The sequence below is a fragment of the Arachis hypogaea genome, chromosome 14, assembly GCF_003086295.3.
Source record: "Arachis hypogaea cultivar Tifrunner chromosome 14, arahy.Tifrunner.gnm2.J5K5, whole genome shotgun sequence".
NCBI classification, from domain to species: Eukaryota; Viridiplantae; Streptophyta; class Magnoliopsida; order Fabales; family Fabaceae; genus Arachis; species Arachis hypogaea.
Genome location: NC_092049.1, coordinates 132,087,912 through 132,111,116, shown reverse-complemented (window position 1 = coordinate 132,111,116; position 23,205 = coordinate 132,087,912). Strand labels below are relative to the sequence as shown.

The 23,205-nt window shown below is 30.2% G+C and overlaps 2 protein-coding genes across 2 annotated transcripts; one reads left to right on the top strand and one right to left on the bottom strand.

The window, feature by feature from the left end:
- Positions 1-1,654: 1,654 nt before the first annotated feature.
- On the bottom strand, positions 1,655-5,040 carry LOC112744202 (heavy metal-associated isoprenylated plant protein 39). The gene is made up of 3 exons (XM_025793748.3): positions 4,598-5,040; positions 3,993-4,068; positions 1,655-2,432 (listed from the first exon to the last, which is right to left on the bottom strand). Exons 1-3 carry the CDS (start codon positions 4,601-4,603, stop codon positions 1,963-1,965), a joined length of 552 nt encoding a protein of 183 aa, XP_025649533.1. The 5' UTR covers positions 4,604-5,040; the 3' UTR covers positions 1,655-1,962.
- Positions 5,041-18,267: 13,227 nt separating this feature from the next.
- Positions 18,268-22,189, top strand: LOC114925230 (uncharacterized). Its single transcript, XM_029292525.2, has 5 exons — positions 18,268-18,278; positions 19,292-19,949; positions 20,089-20,185; positions 20,303-20,464; positions 21,997-22,189. The coding sequence occupies exons 1-3, from the start codon at positions 18,268-18,270 to the stop codon at positions 20,092-20,094; spliced, it is 675 nt and encodes a 224-aa protein (XP_029148358.1). The 3' UTR covers positions 20,095-20,185; positions 20,303-20,464; positions 21,997-22,189.
- Positions 22,190-23,205: the final 1,016 nt, after the last annotated feature.

The following is a 23,205-nucleotide window of genomic DNA, read 5'->3' as shown; positions in this document are numbered from 1 at the left end:
AGAGTTGTCACCATGTGGATTCAAGAATACACAAAAAGCTAAGGTGACCTGCCACCTAAAAAAGCAAGCTAGGGTGGGTGCTTTGGTCATTCTGTCTTTATTGAGTTTTAGAAAAAACCAAAAAGAGGTTGGGATTTAGAGACTCATTACTTTAATTATACACCACTAACTAATATTCTATTACAATATAATATTCATATATAGATCTCATCATAAAAAGCATTTTTTACTTAGATAGATTGGCATGAACCACACATTGAAAAAATAAAATAATTGGAAAAACAAACAAATTACTCTTATTATTATTATCATTATGATTCTATGAGCAGAAAATTCCATTAGCTAAATGCTGGCCAAGAAAGCTAGAATATGGTGTGAGGCTAGATACATAGCTGAGGAAGCATGATATATGAAAAAGCAATGATGATGAAGATGATGATATGTATGACACTTCATTGCAACATACATGTGGACCATGAAACATCAATCATACACACCTACACAATAAAAATGAGGAATTAACCAATTGCAATATAATGGGGCCAAAGAATCCCATGAGTGAGTCACTTGGTTTTCACTTTTTCACTCATATCTTTTTCTGTCTTTGCCACCGTTAATTAATAACATGCACCATAGTGGAAAATATTTGATTAATTTAGTTCACATTAAGAAGTTAACTATGATAGCATAGATTAGTTAAAAAATGTTTTTATTTTTAAGATTTATTCAAAATTATGTAAAAGAAAATCAACTAATATTTAACTGATGTTATATTAATTATATTTTTTCATATTTACTAAAGAGAAATAATATTTCTACTATTTTTAGAATGTCAAAGCGTTCGTACGTATTTTCGATCATCTACGAATTAAAATCGGAAGAAGTCCTTGCATATTTAAAGAAAGAATGAATAAGTATAAAGAATTAAGTTTTAATTAGTTAATATTAGTTATTTTTTATTGTAAATTTTTTAATTTTTTTTTGAACAATTTAAGATTATAATTTAGTATTTATAATTTAAAATTTATGTTTTAAGGTTTAATATTTAGATTAAAAAATAATTTTAAAAATTAGCAGATATTAATTAAAAAAATTGACTCCATAATTAAATTTTTTTCCAACCTAAAACATACATTGGTTAAAAATCAACCTAAAATCATTTTCTTTGACAGACTTCTAGCTATACCCTACAGGAGTAACATGACAAAATAATAAATTTGTTATAATACAATATTTTTTATGATTTTTCTATAGTTGGTACAAATAATAAGTGAAATAACATGATTGAATGTAAAATGTGTGGGTAAAAACAGTGTGATCTGAAAAGGAGTCCCACCCCTCATATATATCCAGTGCATGATGGGGCTACCTTTGCTTTTTTCAGCCATAATGTCCCACAAATGACAAAGGACATGACATTGCCACAAAATAGAAAATTAAAAGTAACACTTTCTTTATTGCTTAAAAATGGCGGTGGATGTGGTTGCCCACACCCCCATCTCCACCATTTTGACCATCACAATTTACACAAAACCATATATGCTTCATTCTTATATTAGTTACTGTTTTCAATCTTCTTCACATAATGATTTAATTTTCATTTAATACTAATAGATAGAGATATAATTGGTTTATATATACATTGATGCTACTATTGAGGCAAAAATATGTTATCTTATGAATTGTACATTACATTTGTGCTCATTTCATTTTGCCAAAAAACAAATATCCCAAAATTTTTATTCCTTTTCTACACAATATTACTAATCAAAACAACTAACATGAGACATTACCAAATTATATATACAAAAGGAGTTTCTATCTTCTTGGTTGTGGTCTCCCATGCTTCATCCTCATCAAAAGAGATTTTGATCCATATTCCATTACAAGTTGAGACAATTTTATATATTCTCTCTTTTTCTTTTTCTTTTTAAAGAAAAATATATGCTTGCATTGGTTATTTTAACAAATGACACAAGCATTAGGGTTCTCTTCCATGCTTTGAACATAGTAGTAGGTAGTCATGTGAGGATTGTATTGCCTATAAGCCTTGACCATCTCCAAGACCGGGTCCGGCGCCGGAGCCGGAGCCGGAGCTGGAGCTGCCTCTTTCTTTTTCTCCTCCTCTTTCTTTTCCTCGTCCTTTTTCTCCTCCTTTTTCTCTTCTTTCTTCTCCTCGCCTCCTTCTTTCTTCGCCTCCTCCTTCTTCTCTTCTTTCTTGCCTTCCTCTTTTCCTTCTTCTTTCTTCTCCTCCTCCTTCTTTGCCTCCTCTTTCTTAGGCTCCTCTTTCTTCTCCGGCTCCTTTGCCGGCCCTACTAAGATTATATCCGTCGGCCAATACTTGCGCAATTTGCTCACCACGCTCACCGGATCAACCGTTCCTATTATTGTTAATTTCTTCTCCTTCATGTCCATTGAGATTGCATCAATTCCTACAAGGTTACATAAGTTCATGAATCATGATGTATGGTTAATTAGGAGTCATTTGCACTAGAAAATAAAATTCAAATGAAAATTGCTAAATTATTAATTAAGGAGAATATGTTATTTCATCCTTTTCCTTTTTGGACGGAATAACTGAATTTTATTATTACTTTATCCGAATATAATGAATGAATGAATGATAAACTAATTTCAAATGTGAGGCCTAATACAATCAAACAAGAGAAATATTATGAAGCAATTTGATCAGCACTTCATCAAGAGTAATTTATAATTAATTAAGAAGGTATACATCATGTCATAGTATAATCTTCAGATGTGGAGGATGCTAACCCAAGCAGAGCGAACTAATGATATGAAAATTAATAATGTATGCCTCTTTGTCTTATAAGTTATAACATATAAATTTTGGAATTACACTTAAAATGTCACTTTCATCTTTTGGAGCCAAAATTCCAATTAACTATGGTACTTTTAGTTGACCTTCAATTTTTTCATTCAAATTAAACTCCAGATATTGCTCTATAAATTAGTACTTGCAACTTAAAGCGAAAAGTTAAAAGGCAAAGAGGGAAAAAAAAAAGAAGTTTAATCACACCCCAAACATTATTTTATTAGAATTTAAAATTACATTCGTTAGCAAGTAGCAAGTCATCAAGTTGGGCAGTTTTTATTATTCAAGAATGTTCAAGATTATTTTTTAAATTTCATGCATAATATTAATTACTGACAGAAAAGGTTACACTCATAATTAAGAGACACCATAAAATTCTTCTACTTAATCTTCATATTAATATGATACAACAATATGGCTTGTGGTTGATACAACAAACCACATCCCTTGGAAAACACGTTCATATATTTCAAAATATTAATTATTGTGCCTCTCAAGAAAATAAAAACATTAAAATTGTGAAATGCCAACTAATATTTTAACCTCAAGCTAAGATGTCAGGATATGTTGACAAGCTAACTAATATCTCAATTATTAGATAATAATCCAAATATTAGTATGTCTTTATTAAGGTAGTGTATTATTTTGTTATTTCTAATGTAGAAAATATTATTCTTAATATAAAGTATATTTATATTAAAATGAGAGTCACAATATTCACTCTCATAATAAAAATATGACTAGACAAAATAATCAAGTTAAATCATCAAAGGTATGGTAGAAACTAGAAACACACCACAATCTAAAAAATAATAATAATAATTAATTTTAGTTTTGAAAAAGTACTAATTAAAAGAAAAGGTTTCATAATATTTTTTTAAAAATAATTTTGTTCTTGACAAGGGATGGAATATTCTTTAAAAAAAAAAAAAAAACTAAATTGACGACCATGTAAATGTTGGTAAAATGTGACGTGTCCATGATTCTAAGGTTTCATCATTATTTGATTGGTCACCTATCACTCTCCTCAAACTAGATCTTAGAACTTTCTAGCATTCCCCTGATTTTCAGCAACCTCAAATCAGCATTCAGATATGAAAAATTATGATCTAACATTGATATAGTTAATAAGGGTAAAAAAAAAATGATTCGGTACCTGAAAGTGTTGACACTGTTTTCAGTGCCTTCTGCTTGGCCTTGTCATCAGGCAAGTCTAATTTCAGTACAAATTTCTGAAAAGAAAAAAAAAATGGGAACATAGAGTGATTAATTTAACCCAGATTCAATAAATCCTTAATTAGGAATGAACTTTATTTATCATGTGAAAGAATATCAACATACAAAAAAAAAAAAAGAATTAAAGTTCTCCAAAAAGCTCCGTCAATTTTGATGTAATTAAGAAAGAAAGAAATTTAACAAATTTGAAAAGAAAATAAATAATAAATAAAAAAGAAAATCTAATCCAGCCCAGATGTTGAATCAAATATCCACAACCATCTGGAATCTGAGGAAAAATTCATGTTAGGCACATGCATGTACAAAATCTTTACAAAAAAAAAAATTAAAATTGTGGAAAAGAATATAAGGGGAAGAAAAAAAGTAAAAGCCATTAGAAAGGTAATTAATTAATTAAAGAGAGTAAGCTAATAAGAAAAGCATAAAAGTTGATGAAGCAAAGTGAATGATCCGTTTTAGAAAAATGATGATAGAAAGGAGAATCAAATCAAAAGAAGCTAAGAAAGTGGGGAATCATGCATATACCTTCATAATTTTTGTTATTTCCTTCCTTGTATATGGTGTGATGAAAATATGATGCAAGAAGATCAAAAAGCAAAGAAAATGAGAGAAACTCTCTGAAAGAAAAAACAAAGTAAAGAGAGGCTGCTATGAGAAGATGAGAGAGTGCAATACGAAATGGAATAAATGCTTTGTCATGTGAGAGAGAGAGAGAAATGGGTTTGGAAGAAGAGAAAATTCGAATGAAAACAAGGGTGTGCAGAATAGGAAAGAGAAATTAGAATTAAACAATGCACTACGTAGTAGTAGAAGTAGTAACTAGTTAAGTGATGAGTAAGAATAAGAGAAGAAAGAATGAATAATATAATTTTAATTCAAATTATAATATTCTTAAAATATTTATAATGTTGGAATTGGATAGGTGGAATGTTTTATTAACATATAATAATGGGCCCCTCCATCATCTCTAGCTTGTATTGTATTCACATTCATATTCATATACGGCTGATTTTCAAAGCATAAGGCATCACGCGATGATTGTGAGTGTGTGTTTTAATTTTGTATATATGACTAGGGTACTTAAGGGCCGCCACGTCACCAATTTTAATTAGGTAAAAATTTATATGAACTTGATAATTAACTATGATGCATCGGACATGAGACACGATACGATATAAAATACACGGATATGCGAATTTATAATTTTTACAAGATATAAAGACACGGCATATATATAAAATATAAAATATTTTTTAAATAAATTATAATAATATTTTAATATTTTATTAATATTAAAATATAAATTAATTTTTAATTTTTTTAATTATATAAAGTATTTAAAATATTTTTTATTTTAATAATATATCGTATTTCTAAACTCATTTTAAGAATATATATTAAGAATAAGGCTGGACACGCTGACAAATGATGATATTTAGATATGTTTAAACGTGTTTGGAGAAGAACTTTTTTATTTTTTATAAGACATGATTGGACACAAAAAATACACATGTCGAACAAACGTTGTATTCAAAATGTGTCTGACACACAAATACTACAAATAAAAAAGTGTTCATACTTTATAGATAACTAATAATAATTAAATAATAATTTATTAAATCTATGAAATTATCTAACCATTTTTAATTATATTAACTTTACATTAAAGTAAATACATGTAAATTTTTACCTTTTAATTAACATTACTGTCAAAATTTTAATTTCAGAATTCAGATAATATATTTTATTAGGATTTTGTAAAGGGGAGTCCAAGCAAGAAGAAATACTCTTAAAATAGCCATAAATAAAAAAATAAAATAATTCTTCTGTGCGTTTAATATATTGTAAACTTCATTATTTTATTTTTAATTTACATTTGTTAACAAAATTTAATGTGATCGACTTGTTATATTTAAAGCGAATATCTAATCCTATCTATATGTCTTTTCACACCAAAGACAATATTGATAGGAGTCATGGCATAGTTAGAATTAGGCACGTTTAGAATGAGTATTGTGCCTTGTGTGTTTGCTGTCAAATCTGTTAGGATGGCATGTGCTTGTTGTTAATTCTGTTAGGCAGTTAGCAGTTAGTTCTGTTAAGTTCTTACTCCCCTTTTTAGTGAGTCAGTTAGTTGCTAGAAGATGCTGGAAGCTTCTTTACTCAATTCACTACTGAGTTTGGTTGCTTATAAATAATCCTCCTCATCACCTTACAATGCAGTTTTTATGCAACACAACTCTTATTCATTCAATGAAACTTCTTCTCTTTCCTACCTTCTCTACTCTCTCTGTTCTCTCTCTCTTTCAATCTCTTCTCTGATTCTTCTTCAAGATCACCCTCTATGATCTGGTACCTTTCATGGTATCAGAGCATATGGTGCCATAGCTTCCGCAAGATCCAAATCACAAGAACAAGGAATTCAAAAGCACACACACAATGGCTCAGGGATTCACAGCAACGCCGATTTCAATGAAGCTGGATGAAGACAATTTCTTGCAGTGGAAAGATCAAGCATTCTCAACAATTGAAGGAAATGATATGCTGATTCATATCACAGGAAAGAGAATTCCTTAACAGTATCTAGGTACAAATGATGAAGATGTAGTATTGAATCCACAATATCAACAGTGAAAAAGGCAGGATGCGTTACTCAAATCCTGGCTCTTAGCCTCAATGAGCAAGTCATTTACTACAAGAATGGTTGGTTGCATCTATATGCATCAGGTGTGGAAGAGATTGGAGGATCATTTCGCTTCTCAAATCAAGGCAAAGGTAATGCAACTGAAGCACAAACTCAGCACACTTCAGATCGGAGCATCAGTGACAGATTATGTGCTTTCGATTAAAGGTACAATTGATGCACTAGTTTCTGTTGGAAAGTCAATCAATGAAAGTGATCATGTAAATGCAATCTTGCATGGCCTAACTGAGGAGTATTCTTCAGTATATACCTCTGTACTAGCAAGAGCTCAAAGCATAACAGTGGCTGAGCTAGAGGCATTATTGCTTGCACATGAGAGTATGCTTTCTAGATTCAGAAAGCCAGAGGCGTTTGTCCAAGCCAATTTTGCTCAATTTGGAAGAGGAAACTTCAGAGGCAGCTTTCGAGGAAGAGGAGGAAGAATGTCTAGAGGAGGCAGAGGTGCCTTCAATGGAGGAAGATCTTCTCAAGAGTCTTGGACACAGGAACAGTCAAACAATGAACAGTTTCAAACTGGTAGAGGTCAGTTCAATAGAGGAGGAAGAATGCAAAACACAAGAGACAGACTTCAGTGCCAACTTTACAACAAGTTAGGCCATACAGCAAGAACTTGCTGGCATAGGTATAGTGAAGATTTTTATGAAAGAGACTATAGACATTAAGGATACAGTAGAGATGGAAACAACTCATCAGGTTATAGCAACCAGGTCTCTCAGCAGATTTCTCAGCCTCATGCCAATTTTTCCAATGTCTTGGCAACACCTGCCACAGTCTAGGATCCAAGCTGGTATCCTGATTCAGGAGCTAGTCATCACATGACACATAATGAGCAGAATCTGCTAGAGAATGAGGAGTATTGTGGAAATGAACAAGTCATAGTTGGTAATGGAACAGGTTTGCAAATCTCCTTTGTTGGTAATTAATGCATTAAATCTGATTTGAGCTTTAGAATACTATACCTCAAGAAACTGTTGTGTGTGCCTGGGATTACAAAGAACTTATTAAGTGTATATCAATTCTGCTGTGACAACCATGTCTTTTTTGAATTCCATGATGATAGGTGCTGCATAAAAACAAAAGATACTTAGCAGTTAGTACTTCAAGGCATTGTTCACCAAGGCCTTTACAAATTTCCAGTTCTTCAAAGCTCACCAGAAGCTTTCACTGCATCAATAAGAAACAAAGATGATCTGCTGACTTGGCATGCTAGATTAGGACATCCCAACCATAGTGTTGTGTCAAAAGTACTAAAAACTTGTCAAATTTTCCTTCCTGTAACCAAATTAGATTGTTCAGCCTGTTGTATTGGCAAATCTCATCATCTACCTTTCACTTTATCACAAACTATATACAAACACCCTCTAGAACTTGTACATTCTGATATTTGGAGACCAGCCCCTATTGCAGATAATAATGGACATTGGTATTTTGTCAACTTCATTGATCCCTTCTCTAAATTCACATGGCTTTACCTAATCAAATCTAGAGCTCAATTAAAATCAGTATTTAATTATTTCCAACAAACTGCTGAGTTACAATTAAACAAGAAATTGAAGATGTTACAATGTGACAATGCTGCTGAGTATATGAGTTTATCTAAGTTGTTACAGGTCACAGGAGTTATTTGCAGGTTCTCATGCCCCCATGTACATCAGCAGAATGGAGCTGCTGAGAGAAAACATCACCATGTGGTTGAAATGGGACTTACCTTACTTGCAGGTGCATCCATGCCTACAAAATTTTGGGGTGATGCCTTCACTACTGCTACAAGGCTGATAAACATGCTGCCAACACCAGTTCTGAATGGCTTATCTCCTATGAAAAAACTGTTCAACAAGAAACCTTCCTATGAGCAGCTTAGGGTTTTTGGCTGCTTGTGTTTCCCTCATCATAGAGCTTACAACAAGCATAAGCTGGACTTCAGGTCTTCTTCCTGCACCTTCATTGGATATGGAACCTCTCATAAAGGGTATAAATGCCTCACTCAAGATGGAAAAGTCATTATCACCCTTCATGTAGTGTTTTTTGAGGATTAGTTCCCCTTTCAGCAAGCAACAGATCACACTCACAGCAATAATACCTCACTTACTGTCCCATAAATCCCATCCATTCCAAGACTGACCACCTTAAGACTTGAATCAGCCCCAAGGGAAGCTGCTTTAAATCAACACCCTGCTATTCATACCTCCTCTCAAATTAACTCCATAGTGCCTCAGCAACCAATAGACACCCCTTCCACTAATTCTCTAGTTAGGACTGAATTGCCAACAGCAAGCTCCGCAAATCCAACTCCAATTCCTATCAATGATATTGAGATTGTATTACCAATGCCTATGGATGCAAATCCTGTCCACCCTCCTACAGTAGTCAATTCTCACCCAATGATAACCAGGGGTAAGGCTGGCATAGTCAAGCCAAAGGTCTTCCTAGCCAATGTTGAGCCAAGAATTGTAACACAAGCCCTCAAGTCTCTAGAATGGAAGGCAGCCATGGATGCAGAATATGCTGCCTTGATCAAGAATAGAACATGGAAATTAATGAGGCTTCCACCAAATAAAGAAGCAATTGGCAGTAGGTAGGTTTTCAGACTAAAGTACAATGCAGATGGTTCCTTGCAAAAGCATAAAGCAAGGCTGGTTGCTCAAGGGTATGCTCAAAAACCTGGTTTTGATTTCACTGAAACCTATAGCCCTGTAGTAAAACCGGTTTCTATCAGACTTATACTCTCTATTGCTCTATCAAAGTCCTAGACAATTAAACAGCTAGATGTCAACAATGCTTTTCTTCATGGTGACTTAGCAGAAGAAGTATACATGAAACAGCCTCCTGGCTATGAGCAAGGAGATCCCTCACTGGTGTGCAAGCTCACCAAAGCTCTCTATGGGTTGAAGCAAGCCCCAAGAGAGTGGTATCATAAGTTGGCCAATGGTTTAAGGGAGATTAGCTTTGAAGCTACAAAGTCTGATATCTCAGTCTTCACTCAGAATCTCAGTGGACTAAAAACCTATGTGCTTGTGTATGTTGATGACATCATAGTAACCGGAGAGTCAACAGAGCTTGTGAAAGAGGTTATAGCAAAGCTGAATGTTAAGTTTGCTTTGAAGGACATGTGAGATCTTCACTATTTTCTTAGAATCCAGGTAAACAAAACCTGTGATGAAGGGCTGATACTTACTCAACAAAAGTACATTCATGAAGTTCTAAAGAAAGCTGACATGGTGGGCTGTGCGCCCTGCCATACTCCCTTGCCCACCACAGTAAAGATCACAGCCCTTGGAGGTTCCAGCTTCAATGATCCACAGCTGTACAGGTCAATCATTGATAGCTTGCAATACTTAACAATAACCAGGCCTGAAATATGCTATAGTATCAATAAACTGTCACAGTTTGTCAAAGCTCCTCTAGAGTCTCATTGGAAGCTAGTCAAACGAGTACTAAGGTACCTCAGTGGCACATCCAGCTATGGCTTACATCTAAAATGGGAAACTTCCTTGGGAATAACTGCTTATAGTGATTCGGACTGGGCTGGAATCCCAGATGATAGAAAATCCACCAGTGGCTATTGTATTTTTCTTGGGACAAACCTCATCTCCTGGGCATCAAAGAAGCAGACAGTAGTAGCTAGATCCAACACTGAAGCTGAGTACAGGAGCATGGCAGAAGCAGTGGCAGAGCTGACTTGGATAAAGACTATGATGAAGGAGCTGTTGCATCCTCTACCAGAAGCACCAATGCTATACTGTGACAATTTGAGTGCTGTCCTACTTGCTGCTAATCCCATTCTGCACTCTAAGTCCAAGCATTTTGAAATAGATTTACATTTTGTCCGTGACTTTGTTAACAGCAAGGCAATTCAGGTCAATCACATTCCAGGCTCAGTTCAAGTAGCGGATATCCTCACAAAGGCAATACCTTCTGAGAGCTTTTTTCACTTTCGGGGCAAGTTGAGTGTTCACAATCAGCAGCAAATCACTAGTTCACAACTGGTTCAGATAACAACAACTGAAGGCAGTGGTGATGCTTGAAGTTATGGTGTCTAGCAGCCAACAAAGTGTTTCACAATCAACAAAGATGGACAACTAGAGATGATGATAGGAGTCATGGCATAGTTAGAATTAGGCACGTTTAGAATGAGTATTGTGTCTTGTGTGCTTGTTGTCAAATCTGTTAGGATGGCATGTGCTTGCTGTTAATTCTGTTAGGCAGTTAGCAGTTAGTTCTGTTAAGCCCTTACTCCCCTTTTTAGTGAGTCAGTTAGTTGCTAGAAGATGCTAGAAGCTTTCTTGCTCAATTCTCTACTGAGTTTGGTTGCTTATAAATAATCCTCCTCATCACCTTACAATGCAGTTTTTCTGCAACACAACTCTTATTCATTCAATGAAACCTCTTCTCTTCCCTACTTTTTCTGCTCTTTCTATTCTCTCTCTCTTTCAATCTCTTTCTCTGATTCTTCTTCAAGATCACCCTCTATGATCTGGTACCTTTCAAACGCAATTTAAACAAAAAAAAAGTAATATAACCCCTGCTATTATTATTTTAAGATAATATGACTTGGCCGTACTAAATATTTATTTTTTTTACATTTAAAAATATTACTAAATCATAATAAGTTATTAGCTATTTCTATTAATAATATTTTAATTAAATATTAAATAGATCTTGTATTACTAAAGATTTTACTAACACTTTTATAAAATTTTAATAATATTTAATAAAAATGTTACAATATTACAACAAATATTTTTTATTATTTTATTTATAATATGTGAAATTTTAATTTTCACAAATTATTAATAGATTTTTTCTTTTGAAAATTCTCTATACCTGTGCTATGATGATCTGACAAAGAAAAAGCATTGTCAGAAATAATATGTCCTAAGAAGAAAAATAAATACAATACAAATTTTTTTTTTAAGAGATAAAAAAAGTGTTAGACGAGAGATATAAGAAGAAAATGGCAATATTAATGGTGTTAGCTGTGGTAAACAAGATAATAATGATAATAAAATATATTAGTACACAATAGAAATAATAAAAAAAAAATTATAATAATAAAAATAAAAAAATAATAATAGTAATGGTAATTAATCTTTTTTACTGTATGAAATTTTGTAGAGGTTAAAATCTTCTCAAATTATAAATAATAATAGCATTGATTATATTTAATGAATTAAAAAAAATTATATTATATTAAAATAATAATAGCATTGATTATATATTTTTTTTAAATTATATTATTTTTCGTAAAAATAGACAAAAATCAAATTGCATGTTAAAAATCTATTTTATACTAATCCTATTCTTAATTAATTTGGAGGTTTTTTTTATTGCACTTTTTATTACCTCTTCAATCATATATAAATTGGGTTAATAGTCTTAATTTTTGAAAGATTAAACATTTTTTATATTTATCTTTAAAAGATTTTATCAATTAAGTTAGTTTTATAAAAATTATAAATTAACCATATATTTATTTTTTAGTTATTTCATTAACAGTTTTCATCAACGATTGATAATATAAAATGTTAACTGATAAGATACATGACATTTAATATATTCAATTAAATGTTGATTAAATATGTTTATAAAAATCTATTAGCTTAGTCATATTGAGATAGAATTTAAGACTAAATTAATAGATTTTTATAAACATATTTAATTTGATTAATATCTAACTATACATATCAATTTTTATCTGTGTTGTCAATTAACGTTTTACAATATCAATAGTTAACTAAAATTATTAATACAATAACAAAAAAATAAACATAATTAATTTTTAATTTTCAATAGACTAATTTAATTAAAAAAATTTCAATAACAAATTTTAAAAATACTTTATCAAGATTAATTTAATTATTCACTCCATAAAAATTAGCAGTGGTACCGTACGTTGGCACGCACATCAAAAAGGAAAAAAAATTGTACGTTGGACTGTTGGAGCACTTAAAGAGATTTTTTTTTTATGATGTGTAGTATTTAGTTTTTTTGTATTTTTAAGTATTTTTATTTTATCAAATTTAATTTTAAGACAAAGTTTTACATAAATATTTGATTATATGGTGCAAAATTATGAATAAAAATATGCTATTCATATTTATTATCTCAAAATCTTAGCTTATAGACATAAATATATATCTAATTGAAGACAACAACATATATTATTTTCTTTTATATATAAGAATAAATTTATGAGTGTTACTTGAATCGAAAACATACTCGTGTAATTTGAATATCAGCAGTTCTATGCTTAATGATATAATTTATTTACTATATTGCATCTTAAATCTGTTACACTATTTTTCTTTTGATCATCTTTTTTTAATGCATCATGCGATTAGCAGAAAATATAACATATATTATCATTAGTGTACAATAAAAAGAATCACTTTATTATTAAAATACATATGGATTTTAATTTTTCTCACCTATATATAAAAAAATTTAAGATCAATTATTTTATTGGATCATATGTTGTTTTCTTGATTAATTTATTGTCTTCGTTCTTGACAATGGCTCTCATGAGTTTTTAGTTGTCCTTGATGACAATGCTGAAAAAAATGACTAATTATCTTTAAGAGTTGCTTTGTTATCTCTCCAATTTTCTTTGTCATCTCTCCAATTTTTTTTTTTTTTTGGTTCGAATTGTTGTAAACGATCTAATAAAATATAAGGCAAAACTTAATTAATTAGCTATATATTGTACCTAACTTATTCAGCTACTAATAAAATAAATTGAATATTAGTTGAGTAGAGATGGCCGGTTAGGAGTGATTTAGAAGTAAGGTATTTTAGATAATAATAAAAATTAATATGAGGCCATAAGTATAATAATCTAATTGCAATATAGTTAATATATACTTAAAAATATGAGTTAAGTATTTTGAAATTGATTCAACTTTGAAAATAAGTGAAATCAACATTAGTGTAATAATTTTTTCATTTGCATTTCTTGGTATTCGCTATTTTACAGAGATTGTTAATATATATATATAATTTTATACATGTAAAATTTAATTATAATTATATATCTATTATATTTAATAATATTATACAATTATTTCAATAATTATTAAATAATACAAAATGAGATAATTTTAAACTATTTTGATATGATTTTTTATTATCTTTCAAATATTTTCGATATGTTATTATCTCTTTACAAGATATATATTTTTGGATAAATTATACTTGGGCTATCCAAGTTTATCACGTTAAAATTTTTGTTACATTGACTCAAATAAAATCTAATATTTATTCTATTGAATTTTAAAATAATATAGATTATTCAAAATGCAATTCACACAAAAATTAAACTACAATCATATCATTGAAGGGTGTAAAAAATATTCTTAGCATATTCAATTATTCATTGGATTTCACAATATATATCAATATTGTCGTTTAGAATATATAATATATAATAATATCTTCTTAAAGATGATGATGTCTAGTACTCCATCCCGTAGTTAAAATAAAAAAAAATAAAAAAAAAAGAAGAAGAAGAAAGAATAACAAACTAGGCCCCTCACTTAGCTTCTTCTATCGATAAGTTGCTTTCTCAAAGCAGTTTCATGCATATAGTTCCTAAATTTAGATCAGAATCATGATGAAAATGTGATTCAATAATGAACTGTTATTTTTCCCTTTTCGGATCCCGCTAGGGAGAATGTTCGAACTCTTGACCTTTTGAATCTAGCGATCTAATACCATGCATGATACCACTCATCCTAAAAGTTTCAACTGATGGGAAAATGTAACACTAATGATTATATCTCTAATACTCTCTAAACTTCCATTGTATACATTATATAAATATTCCATTGGTTCCTCATACTTTCCCTTTCCGAAAAGGCATCTTACGTTAATATAATTTTACCTGAATTTATATAACTGAATATAGCTACAGTGAATTTTGTGGGTTAAAGTAGCAACTTTCTTATAAAATTTTAAGGTTACTTATATTAATATATTCAATGTAAAGAATTTACAAGTTCATAAACTAATTATTTATAAAAACCACTTACCACTTAAGAATATGGTTTTTTTTTTTTTCCTGAATTCTTTAATACTAATTATTTAAGGAAAACTTCTCTAGACCCTAAACCAATAATAACCACCTAATATATTACTAGGATTTGTGTATAATTTTAATTAATTCTAAATAAGTTATTTATATCATGCATGCATATTCAAATTCTGACGATATTCAAACCTAACAAAGGCAGTTCTAGATATTTGGACAGAAGTCAGTAGCGGAAATCAAAAAGTCAGTAAAAATTTTGTACTATTCATTTATTTATAATGGACATGCATGCATACATATTCTTATTTTTTATTTTTTAATTTGGTGCAAATAATGTTCATAGGCCAACAATAAAACATGTAAATTACGATTATGTATATTCAAATATTCAACATATTAAGAAGCAGTATCTGTTGCCATGTAATAACTTTGTAATTACGAAGACAGTTTTTGTATTATAGATATAGTTATTGATATATATTTTTTTATTTATTTAAGTCTTTTAGTAGAAATACTATTATAACATAGTATGAATGTTTTTATGAGAAAGATCTAGAGTTGATTTTTATTGAATTCAAAAAAAAAAAAATAGAAAGTCTATATAAAAATTTCATGCAAACTAAATGTTATGAAACCACTCATCCCAAAAGTTTAAGCTGATAGAAGAAGGTAATATTAATAGTTATATCTCTAACATTCTCCCTTAAACAAGAGCCTCTCTTTTGGGTTTGTTTGATTTGCTATTTTTTTTTATTTTTTGAAAGGATCGAATTCTTGACCTTTCGAACATAAAGCTCTGATACTATGTTATAAAATCACTCATTCCAAAAGTTTTATTAGAGTTCTATGTTCGAAAAGTTAAGAGTTCGATTCTTGGTGAACTCCAAAAAATAAGAAAATAGCATAAGGCAAATAAAAAGAGAAAAAAAAGCTTATACAAAAATCAAACAAACAAGAGAGGCTTTACTTTTTACTATCAGCTTAAACTTTTGGAATGAGTGGTTTTATGACACTATAAAATGGCTCTTATACAAAGGACGTATTATAGGAGGAGTGCTAGGGGACAGCAATTTTTGTGTTTTGTAACCATCATTTGGCCGTCAATAGTGCTTTTAATGGTATGAGATTACATCTAATGATAGAAAATCACTCACTTTCCTTTTGATGGTTAAGTGCTGTCCACAAAACACAAAAATTGCTGGTCCCTAAACTTTCTCCGTATTATAGATATAATTGTTAGAGTAATAATAATTCATATTACCTCTCTATATCAAGTTAAGCTTTTGATTAAATAGTTTCATAACATAGTATTAGAATTGAATGTCCAAAACGTTTAAAGTTTGATTTTTCGTAAGCTCCAAAAGCGAAAAAGTAGTTTAAGACAAATAAAACAAAAAAAAAACTTATAATATACAAAAATTCAAGCTAATCCAAAAGAAATTTTTATTTGACAAAAAATATTAAAAATATAATTATTTATATTTTTTTCTATCAATTTAAACTTTGAAATAAATAATTTTATAACAATAACTATTTATAATTTTTTATCAAACTTAAACTTTTAAAAAATAATATCACGATAACTATATATAATCATAAAAGTTTTTGGACTAGACATATATATTTTCAAATTGTCCCCTTTTCCCTTAATATTTTCATTGAAGCCGGCTAAACTGTTAATTAAAATTGAAAAAGTTAAACAAAGAGAATAATACTACAATAATGGTTGCATATTGATGTTAGAATGTAATGTTGACATCTTAACCACTGCATATATTACACTAATTTGTTGACAAATCTTAGGACATACATTACAGGCCTGCACCATACACCCTTTAATTTTTCAACTTTACAGTCAGCATTGACAAGATCTAATAAATGCTGCTTGTTGCATATTTAAGGACCATGCATGCATGTAATTTGTCATGAAAAAAACGACATTCAGTTTTATACTTTTATAAGAGTATATTATTTCAGTACAAACATGCTATGTGTAATAAAAAATTAGTTATTAAATCAGTTATTTATATAAAATATATTTTAAAATATAAAATATATATTAAAAATAAATTAATTAATATATAATATATAATGACTCATTTAATAATTAATTTTAGTATTTTATAATATTTTTTATTTTTAAAATATATATTAAACTGAACTGTGAAATATTATTGTTTGAATAACTAACTTTTTGAATTTTCAAGTGATGAATGCTACACAAATTTACAAATTCACAACATGCATAGTAAACTTGATTTTAAATTAGGAAGAGACGAAGAATGTACTAATTCTAGGAATAAATTGCATAACTCTCATTTACCTAGATTAAATATTTATATTTATAAATAATGTTTTATTATTGAAATAAAGCTTACATAATATATAATAATGTCCACCCGTACTAAAATAACAAACAAAATGTTTCATATATATATGATGAGTAATGTTAGCTCAAGTTGAACCAAAAAACATTATTGTTTATTTATGCATTATTTGTCTCTTGTATAAGGGAATTTGTATGGATTAATATGCCCATTCATTGTGGGGCATATACTATTTTCCTTGTTACCTTGTTATATAATCTCGAACTTCCTAACCATGCAAATATCACCTAAACTTGATGCTAATTATTGACCACTAATTTTTATTCCATTACCCTCCCAAAAAAAAAAGTACAGCAAAATTATTATGAGTAAATTGGATCCTAGTCTTAAAAACTGTGCAGCAGTGTGCAAGAAATGGAAATTTGAGATGTGCCACGTTAGGTGGGCCATATGGGCGGTGCCAGAATCATAGTTCTATCGTTTTCACCTTTTCTTTTTTCTTTTTTCTTTTTTTCTTTAACAAGTGGGCGTAAAAGTACTGTATAGTAATACCCGTATACGGTAACGTATAGTATTAGTATACGGTATTTATAATAGTTCTGCCTCGTAAAACATTTCCTACACGCGGATAATGGCGCGTGAATTCGTGAGGGTAGTTGCACGTGATTGAATGTTGGTATAATTATTTTAAATTTAATTATTCTTATAATTAAATATATATATATTAATTAAATTTTTATATTAGTTTTAGTTAAATTTTTATCAGTATAAAAAAATATAGAGCAAATGAAATATTTTTTTATAAAATTAAAAATATCTACTATTAAAAATTTAATTAGATATTTGATTATATATTTAAAAAATATATTTTATTTTATTTATTTTTTTGACATAAAAAAATTTAATTATAAAATTAAAAATAATATAAAAATTTAATTAAAAATATAAAAAATTAATTAAAAGTTGATAAAATAATGATAAACAAAAGAACAATCAAACTGTTATTTTATGGTGAGTGGATCCCACGAAACCCTACGAAATCACAATTGTGGTTTTTTACTAACTTGGCGGCTATGTGTGGTGGTGGGCGCCCTAGATTTTTGAACTGCCGCCGGTAACCGTGGTCATCCATGCAAGAATGCTTAACAGGTAATCAGCTACTCGCCTACTTCATTTTTTTTTTTTTTGGATTTGACTAACATATGTATTAAAGACACATAATAAAATTGTTATTAGTGAAAAGTTTTTATTAAAATACAAAAAATTTAAATTTTTAATATATTTATTTTGTTTTTATTAAATAAAAATATTTAAAACTTTTTCCTAATAATAAATTTATCATGTATCTTAAGATACATATTAACTAAATTTTTTGTTTGATTGCTTTAAATAGATTGTAAATAAACTCCATCTATCTTTTAACCTATTTTCACTTTCAACGTCATGAATTGGTCAAATACCAAGATATATACTTGAAATTGTTGGGAGTTTAATCACTTAATGACAGATTTTATCATTTTTTTTATGCAGCGTAAAATTTTGATTTTATATTATTTGACAATCACTTAACAGGAAAGATTATTTTGTGATGATAAATTAATTTCAACTATACTACATGTAAAAAAAATTATTTACTAAACAATCATTTGTATAAAATATAAAATATAAATTAAAAATAAATTAAATAATAAAATATTTATATTCAAATTGTAAGATCCAGAAATTATAAAAAATTTTTATTAAGAATTAATTTTGATTTATTTATTTATTAAGTATCTTAACTTCAAAAATTATTTTATTAAAGATAAATTAAAGTAAATTTTGATTAATTGAGTTTAAAGTAATTTAAGATTTTATCTAATTTTATAATTATCAAATTATTTTCTATATTTAAATTATAAAGTTTAGCAAATGTAAAATAATAAGAATTTTATACAATATACTCTAATTTTATTAAAATTTATTAAATTTCAATTTACCCAAAATTTCTAATTTTATTTTTGTCCCAAATTAAATCTTAATTCCTAAATTAAATCCCACAAACCCTAATTTTCACCGCCTCACCATCGCTCACCTTTTTTTCCCACCGCCATTCCCTCCTAACAGCACCAACACTTATTAGCTTTGGCAAAAACTAAAGAAAGAAGGAAAGGAAAGTAAAGAGAGGGGGAACGAAGGAACAGAAGGGATAAAGGAGGGAGAGAGAGGGCTGCGACAGGGAAGAAGAGAAGACGGGAAGGAGACGCGCCGGCACTGCTGGGCGTCGCCGCCCCGTCGCGTCCTTGCCGAACCTTGGAGGGAAACCCCGCCGTTAAGCCGCGTCATCGCCGAACTCGTCCAACTGCGCCACCGCGCTCTGCTCTGTCTTGCGTCGCCATTGTGCCATGTGTCACCGCCGTTCACACTGTCAGTTTCGCGGAGGGGAAACCATGGCCGTCGAGGAATCCATCCACGCCGTCGCTGAAGCTTGAACACTGCTGCAACCACCGCGTGTTATCATCTTCAGATCCGCCGCTGTTGGAGTCGCGAACAGAGGTCGCGCGCAAGGGAAATTGTCGCGGAGCTGCCGTCGCCGCCGCGTTGCTGGGCTTGCCGTCGTTCTGCCCACGCAGCAGCTGCGTTGTCGGAGCTCCTCGCCGCCATTGCTGGCGCCAGAAACCGCCTTCCAAGCCTGTGTCTGTTGGTTATACGGTCACCACGAGTTTCTCTGCCGCCGTCCAAGCTGCCACTAGAAGGATCCACCACAGCCTCCTCTGTTCTTGTCTTCGAATCAGCACTGCCCTTTTTCAGTTTCAATCCAATTCTGCTATTTCTGAATATGTAACTCTTCAATCCTTACTCTGCCTCCATTTTGTTTTAGTCTTTTTCTATTCTGAATAAGGAAAACCTATGTTTCTGTTTAACACTGCTACTGTCCTGCTATTCGTTGATTGAGAACTTTAAGGCGTTGATGTTTTAGGATTAAGTCGCTGAAGCTCTGGGCTGTGATGGTTAACGCTCTTTAAGAATCGTTGCTGTTGACTTGCCCCAATTCAAGTTCAGTGTCACTACTCTAGGTCTAGCCTTTCTCCTAACTCTGTTTCACTTTTATACTCTGAACTGCCTTGGTCTCATTTATTTGTTTGTTATGATTTTAATTCTATTTTAGTTTCGGTGTTGCCTTGAATTTTCAGAGTTATTTTTGCATTTGATTCCATCAAGTTCGATGTTGCTGCGAGAGTAATCGGAGTTGATGATGCTGCCATCATCTCGGTTGTGTTGGAATCGCCACTGCTATTGTGAGTTTAGGCTAAGTCGGGCTGTTGTGTTAGAAATTATGCAATTGCAACATCGAGGTAGGGTTTTTCTTAAAATCTTTTACATTACAGAGTTGTGATAAATAGATATTGATGCAAAAAGATATACTTCTGTGATTATATTTGTCTTGTGGATGTGATGATTTGTTGGACTAGATTATTGGGTGCTTGATTGCGTGAGTGGTGTATGGTTATTGATAAAAATCGGTTTGAAATGTTATTTACTTGATTATTATGAAAGGTGGATTTTCTTGGTTTTGGAATTTATTTGGTAATATAAATGAACCGATTTTGAAAATAATTTGAGATATAAAAATAAATTAATTTTGGGAACGGTTTGATTTTGAGTTGGTATGATTTTATAAAGAATTTAATATTTGAGCTGATTGATTTGGTTGGAATTGGTTTGATTTGAAATTAATTTGATATTGGAACTGGTTCAACTCTGGAAAATGTTTGAGATTTAGAAATGGTTGAGAAAAGGTTTGAGAAATGTTTGGATGAGACCCAAAAAGGGTGGCAGTGTCTGAGTTTTAGAGGAGATGCTGCCGAAGTTTTATAAAATTGGAAGTTTTATTTGAAGTAATTAATTAAAAAGATTTGTTTTTAAACATTATATGTTTTAAGATTGATTTATTTATCACAGAAAGAATTATGTTTTGAATTGGGATTGTTAATGGACGGAATGGAAAGAAGGATGACGAGGATTTTCTTTAAAATAAGGTTTTTGAATGAATTTGGAAATGAGATTTGGATTGATGAATGATTATGATGTTGAGAATGTTGAGATATCGATTGAGAATGTTGAGATATGAACTTTGAATTACTCATATGGCTTATGAATTTGAATTATCTGAGATATGAGATTCTCTGGATAAAATACCATGGCTTGCCACCACGTGTACCAGGTTGAAAACTCGATACTCTGTTGACCCTACGACGTAAGTGTGACCGGGTACTATATAAATTCCCGGGAATGTAACTCCCATTGAACAATATTGATTATTTGAGAAAAAGCTATGCATAGACTATTGGGGATGCACGTCGGGGGACAGTCTAAGTATTTTCAGACTTATCGGGTTGGCTGAATAACCGATAGATGAGCCTCATCAGCCATAGGACAGGCATGCATCATATGCATTTGTATGCTTTGCTTGGGTTTGAACTTGTTTTGGTTTGCCTAATTGCTAAACTGTTTTTAACTGCTACTTCAACTATTTGTTGTAACTACTACCTAAACCTGTGGTTTCCTTGTTTGTCTTGCCTGTGTTTGTCCTGGCGTGCTACATTTGAGAATGAACTTTGGTGCTGAATTAATGATTGTGTTGTTTAATTGCGTGGTTGGTTTCTGATTGGGTTTTTCTTATAAGAAAGGAAAAGTTTCGGATTTCTAAAAGATTAAACATTGTTTCTTTGGAAAGGTTTTGAACGATTACCTATTGGTTTTTAAAAGATTCATAAGGCAATGATAATCACTGAGCTTGAAAACAGTTTTCTTATTAAATATCTTCTTATGACAACTTTGAAACTCCGTGGTGAGACTGTGTGGTTAAGTTCTCACTCCCCTACAGCTTTAAATTTTTCAGGAACCGGATGAAGCATTATGAAGAGTTATACTGCGATTGGTTTATATGTTGTTGTATTAATTAGATTATTTTCTTCCCTCATCTTTGTTATTACAAGTTTTTAAGAGGGATAGGAGTTGTATGTTTTATATGTATATTATATTATAAGATATTATATAAGAAGTCTTGTATATGAATATATGCCTGCTTGTATTTTCTTTTCTATAAAGTATTTATTTCCTGTTTTCAAAGAAATCAGCGATACAGTGACGAGTCACAGGCTCTTATTTTAATATTTAGTATATAAAGTAGTCGTAATATTTCATTCTATCAGAGTGGCACAGCCGGAAGCGTGACATTCTGGTAATGAGGATATTACACAAATATATAATAATTAATTTTATAATTGATTTTTTATGTAAAAATAGTATTATTGAACTAAAAAAATATTTGGTAACTAAAGAAAATTAGTCAAAAACAGCCTTAACTTTATTTAACATTCATTAATTGTTACGACAATTAATGAATACTAAATAAGACAAGTTCTGACTGTTTTTTTTGTCTCCCTAGCATTACCATATTAATTAAACTAATCAATATAGAGAAAAAAGAGAAATATTTGATAACAAAAAATAATTAGCCAAAACATCTATAACTTACCTTATTTAGTATTTATTGATTGTTAAAATGATTAATAAATACTAAATAAGACAAGTTCTAGCTATTTTTTTGTCTCCCTAGTATTATCGAAAAAAAATTACTTTATAATATATTGTATATACAACAATTATACATTTAATAAATATAATATTATTCTAATTTAGAGTAATAAAATGACAAATAAATCCTTAAAAATTTATACTTGAAATATATTAGTTCGTGAAAAAAAAATTAACAATAAATTCCTCTATATGATAATAAATATAGACAAATTACATTTAGATTAAGATGTCTTACTCTGATTATTGGAGACTAATTTAAAAATATTATGTCCATAACTACTATCTTAAAAAATTTTATTGATATTTAAAAAAAATTAATTTATTTAAAATATAAATTTTAAAAAATTATTTGTCATTTTACTCTCTAATTTATTACTTGTGACTAAAATGGATCTTTTTAGGATAATTACCAGAGAAAGATATCAATGACGTAATTAGCCAACAAAAATAGTCAATAATAAACCATTAACAAAAAAAAACTAATACATCTAAA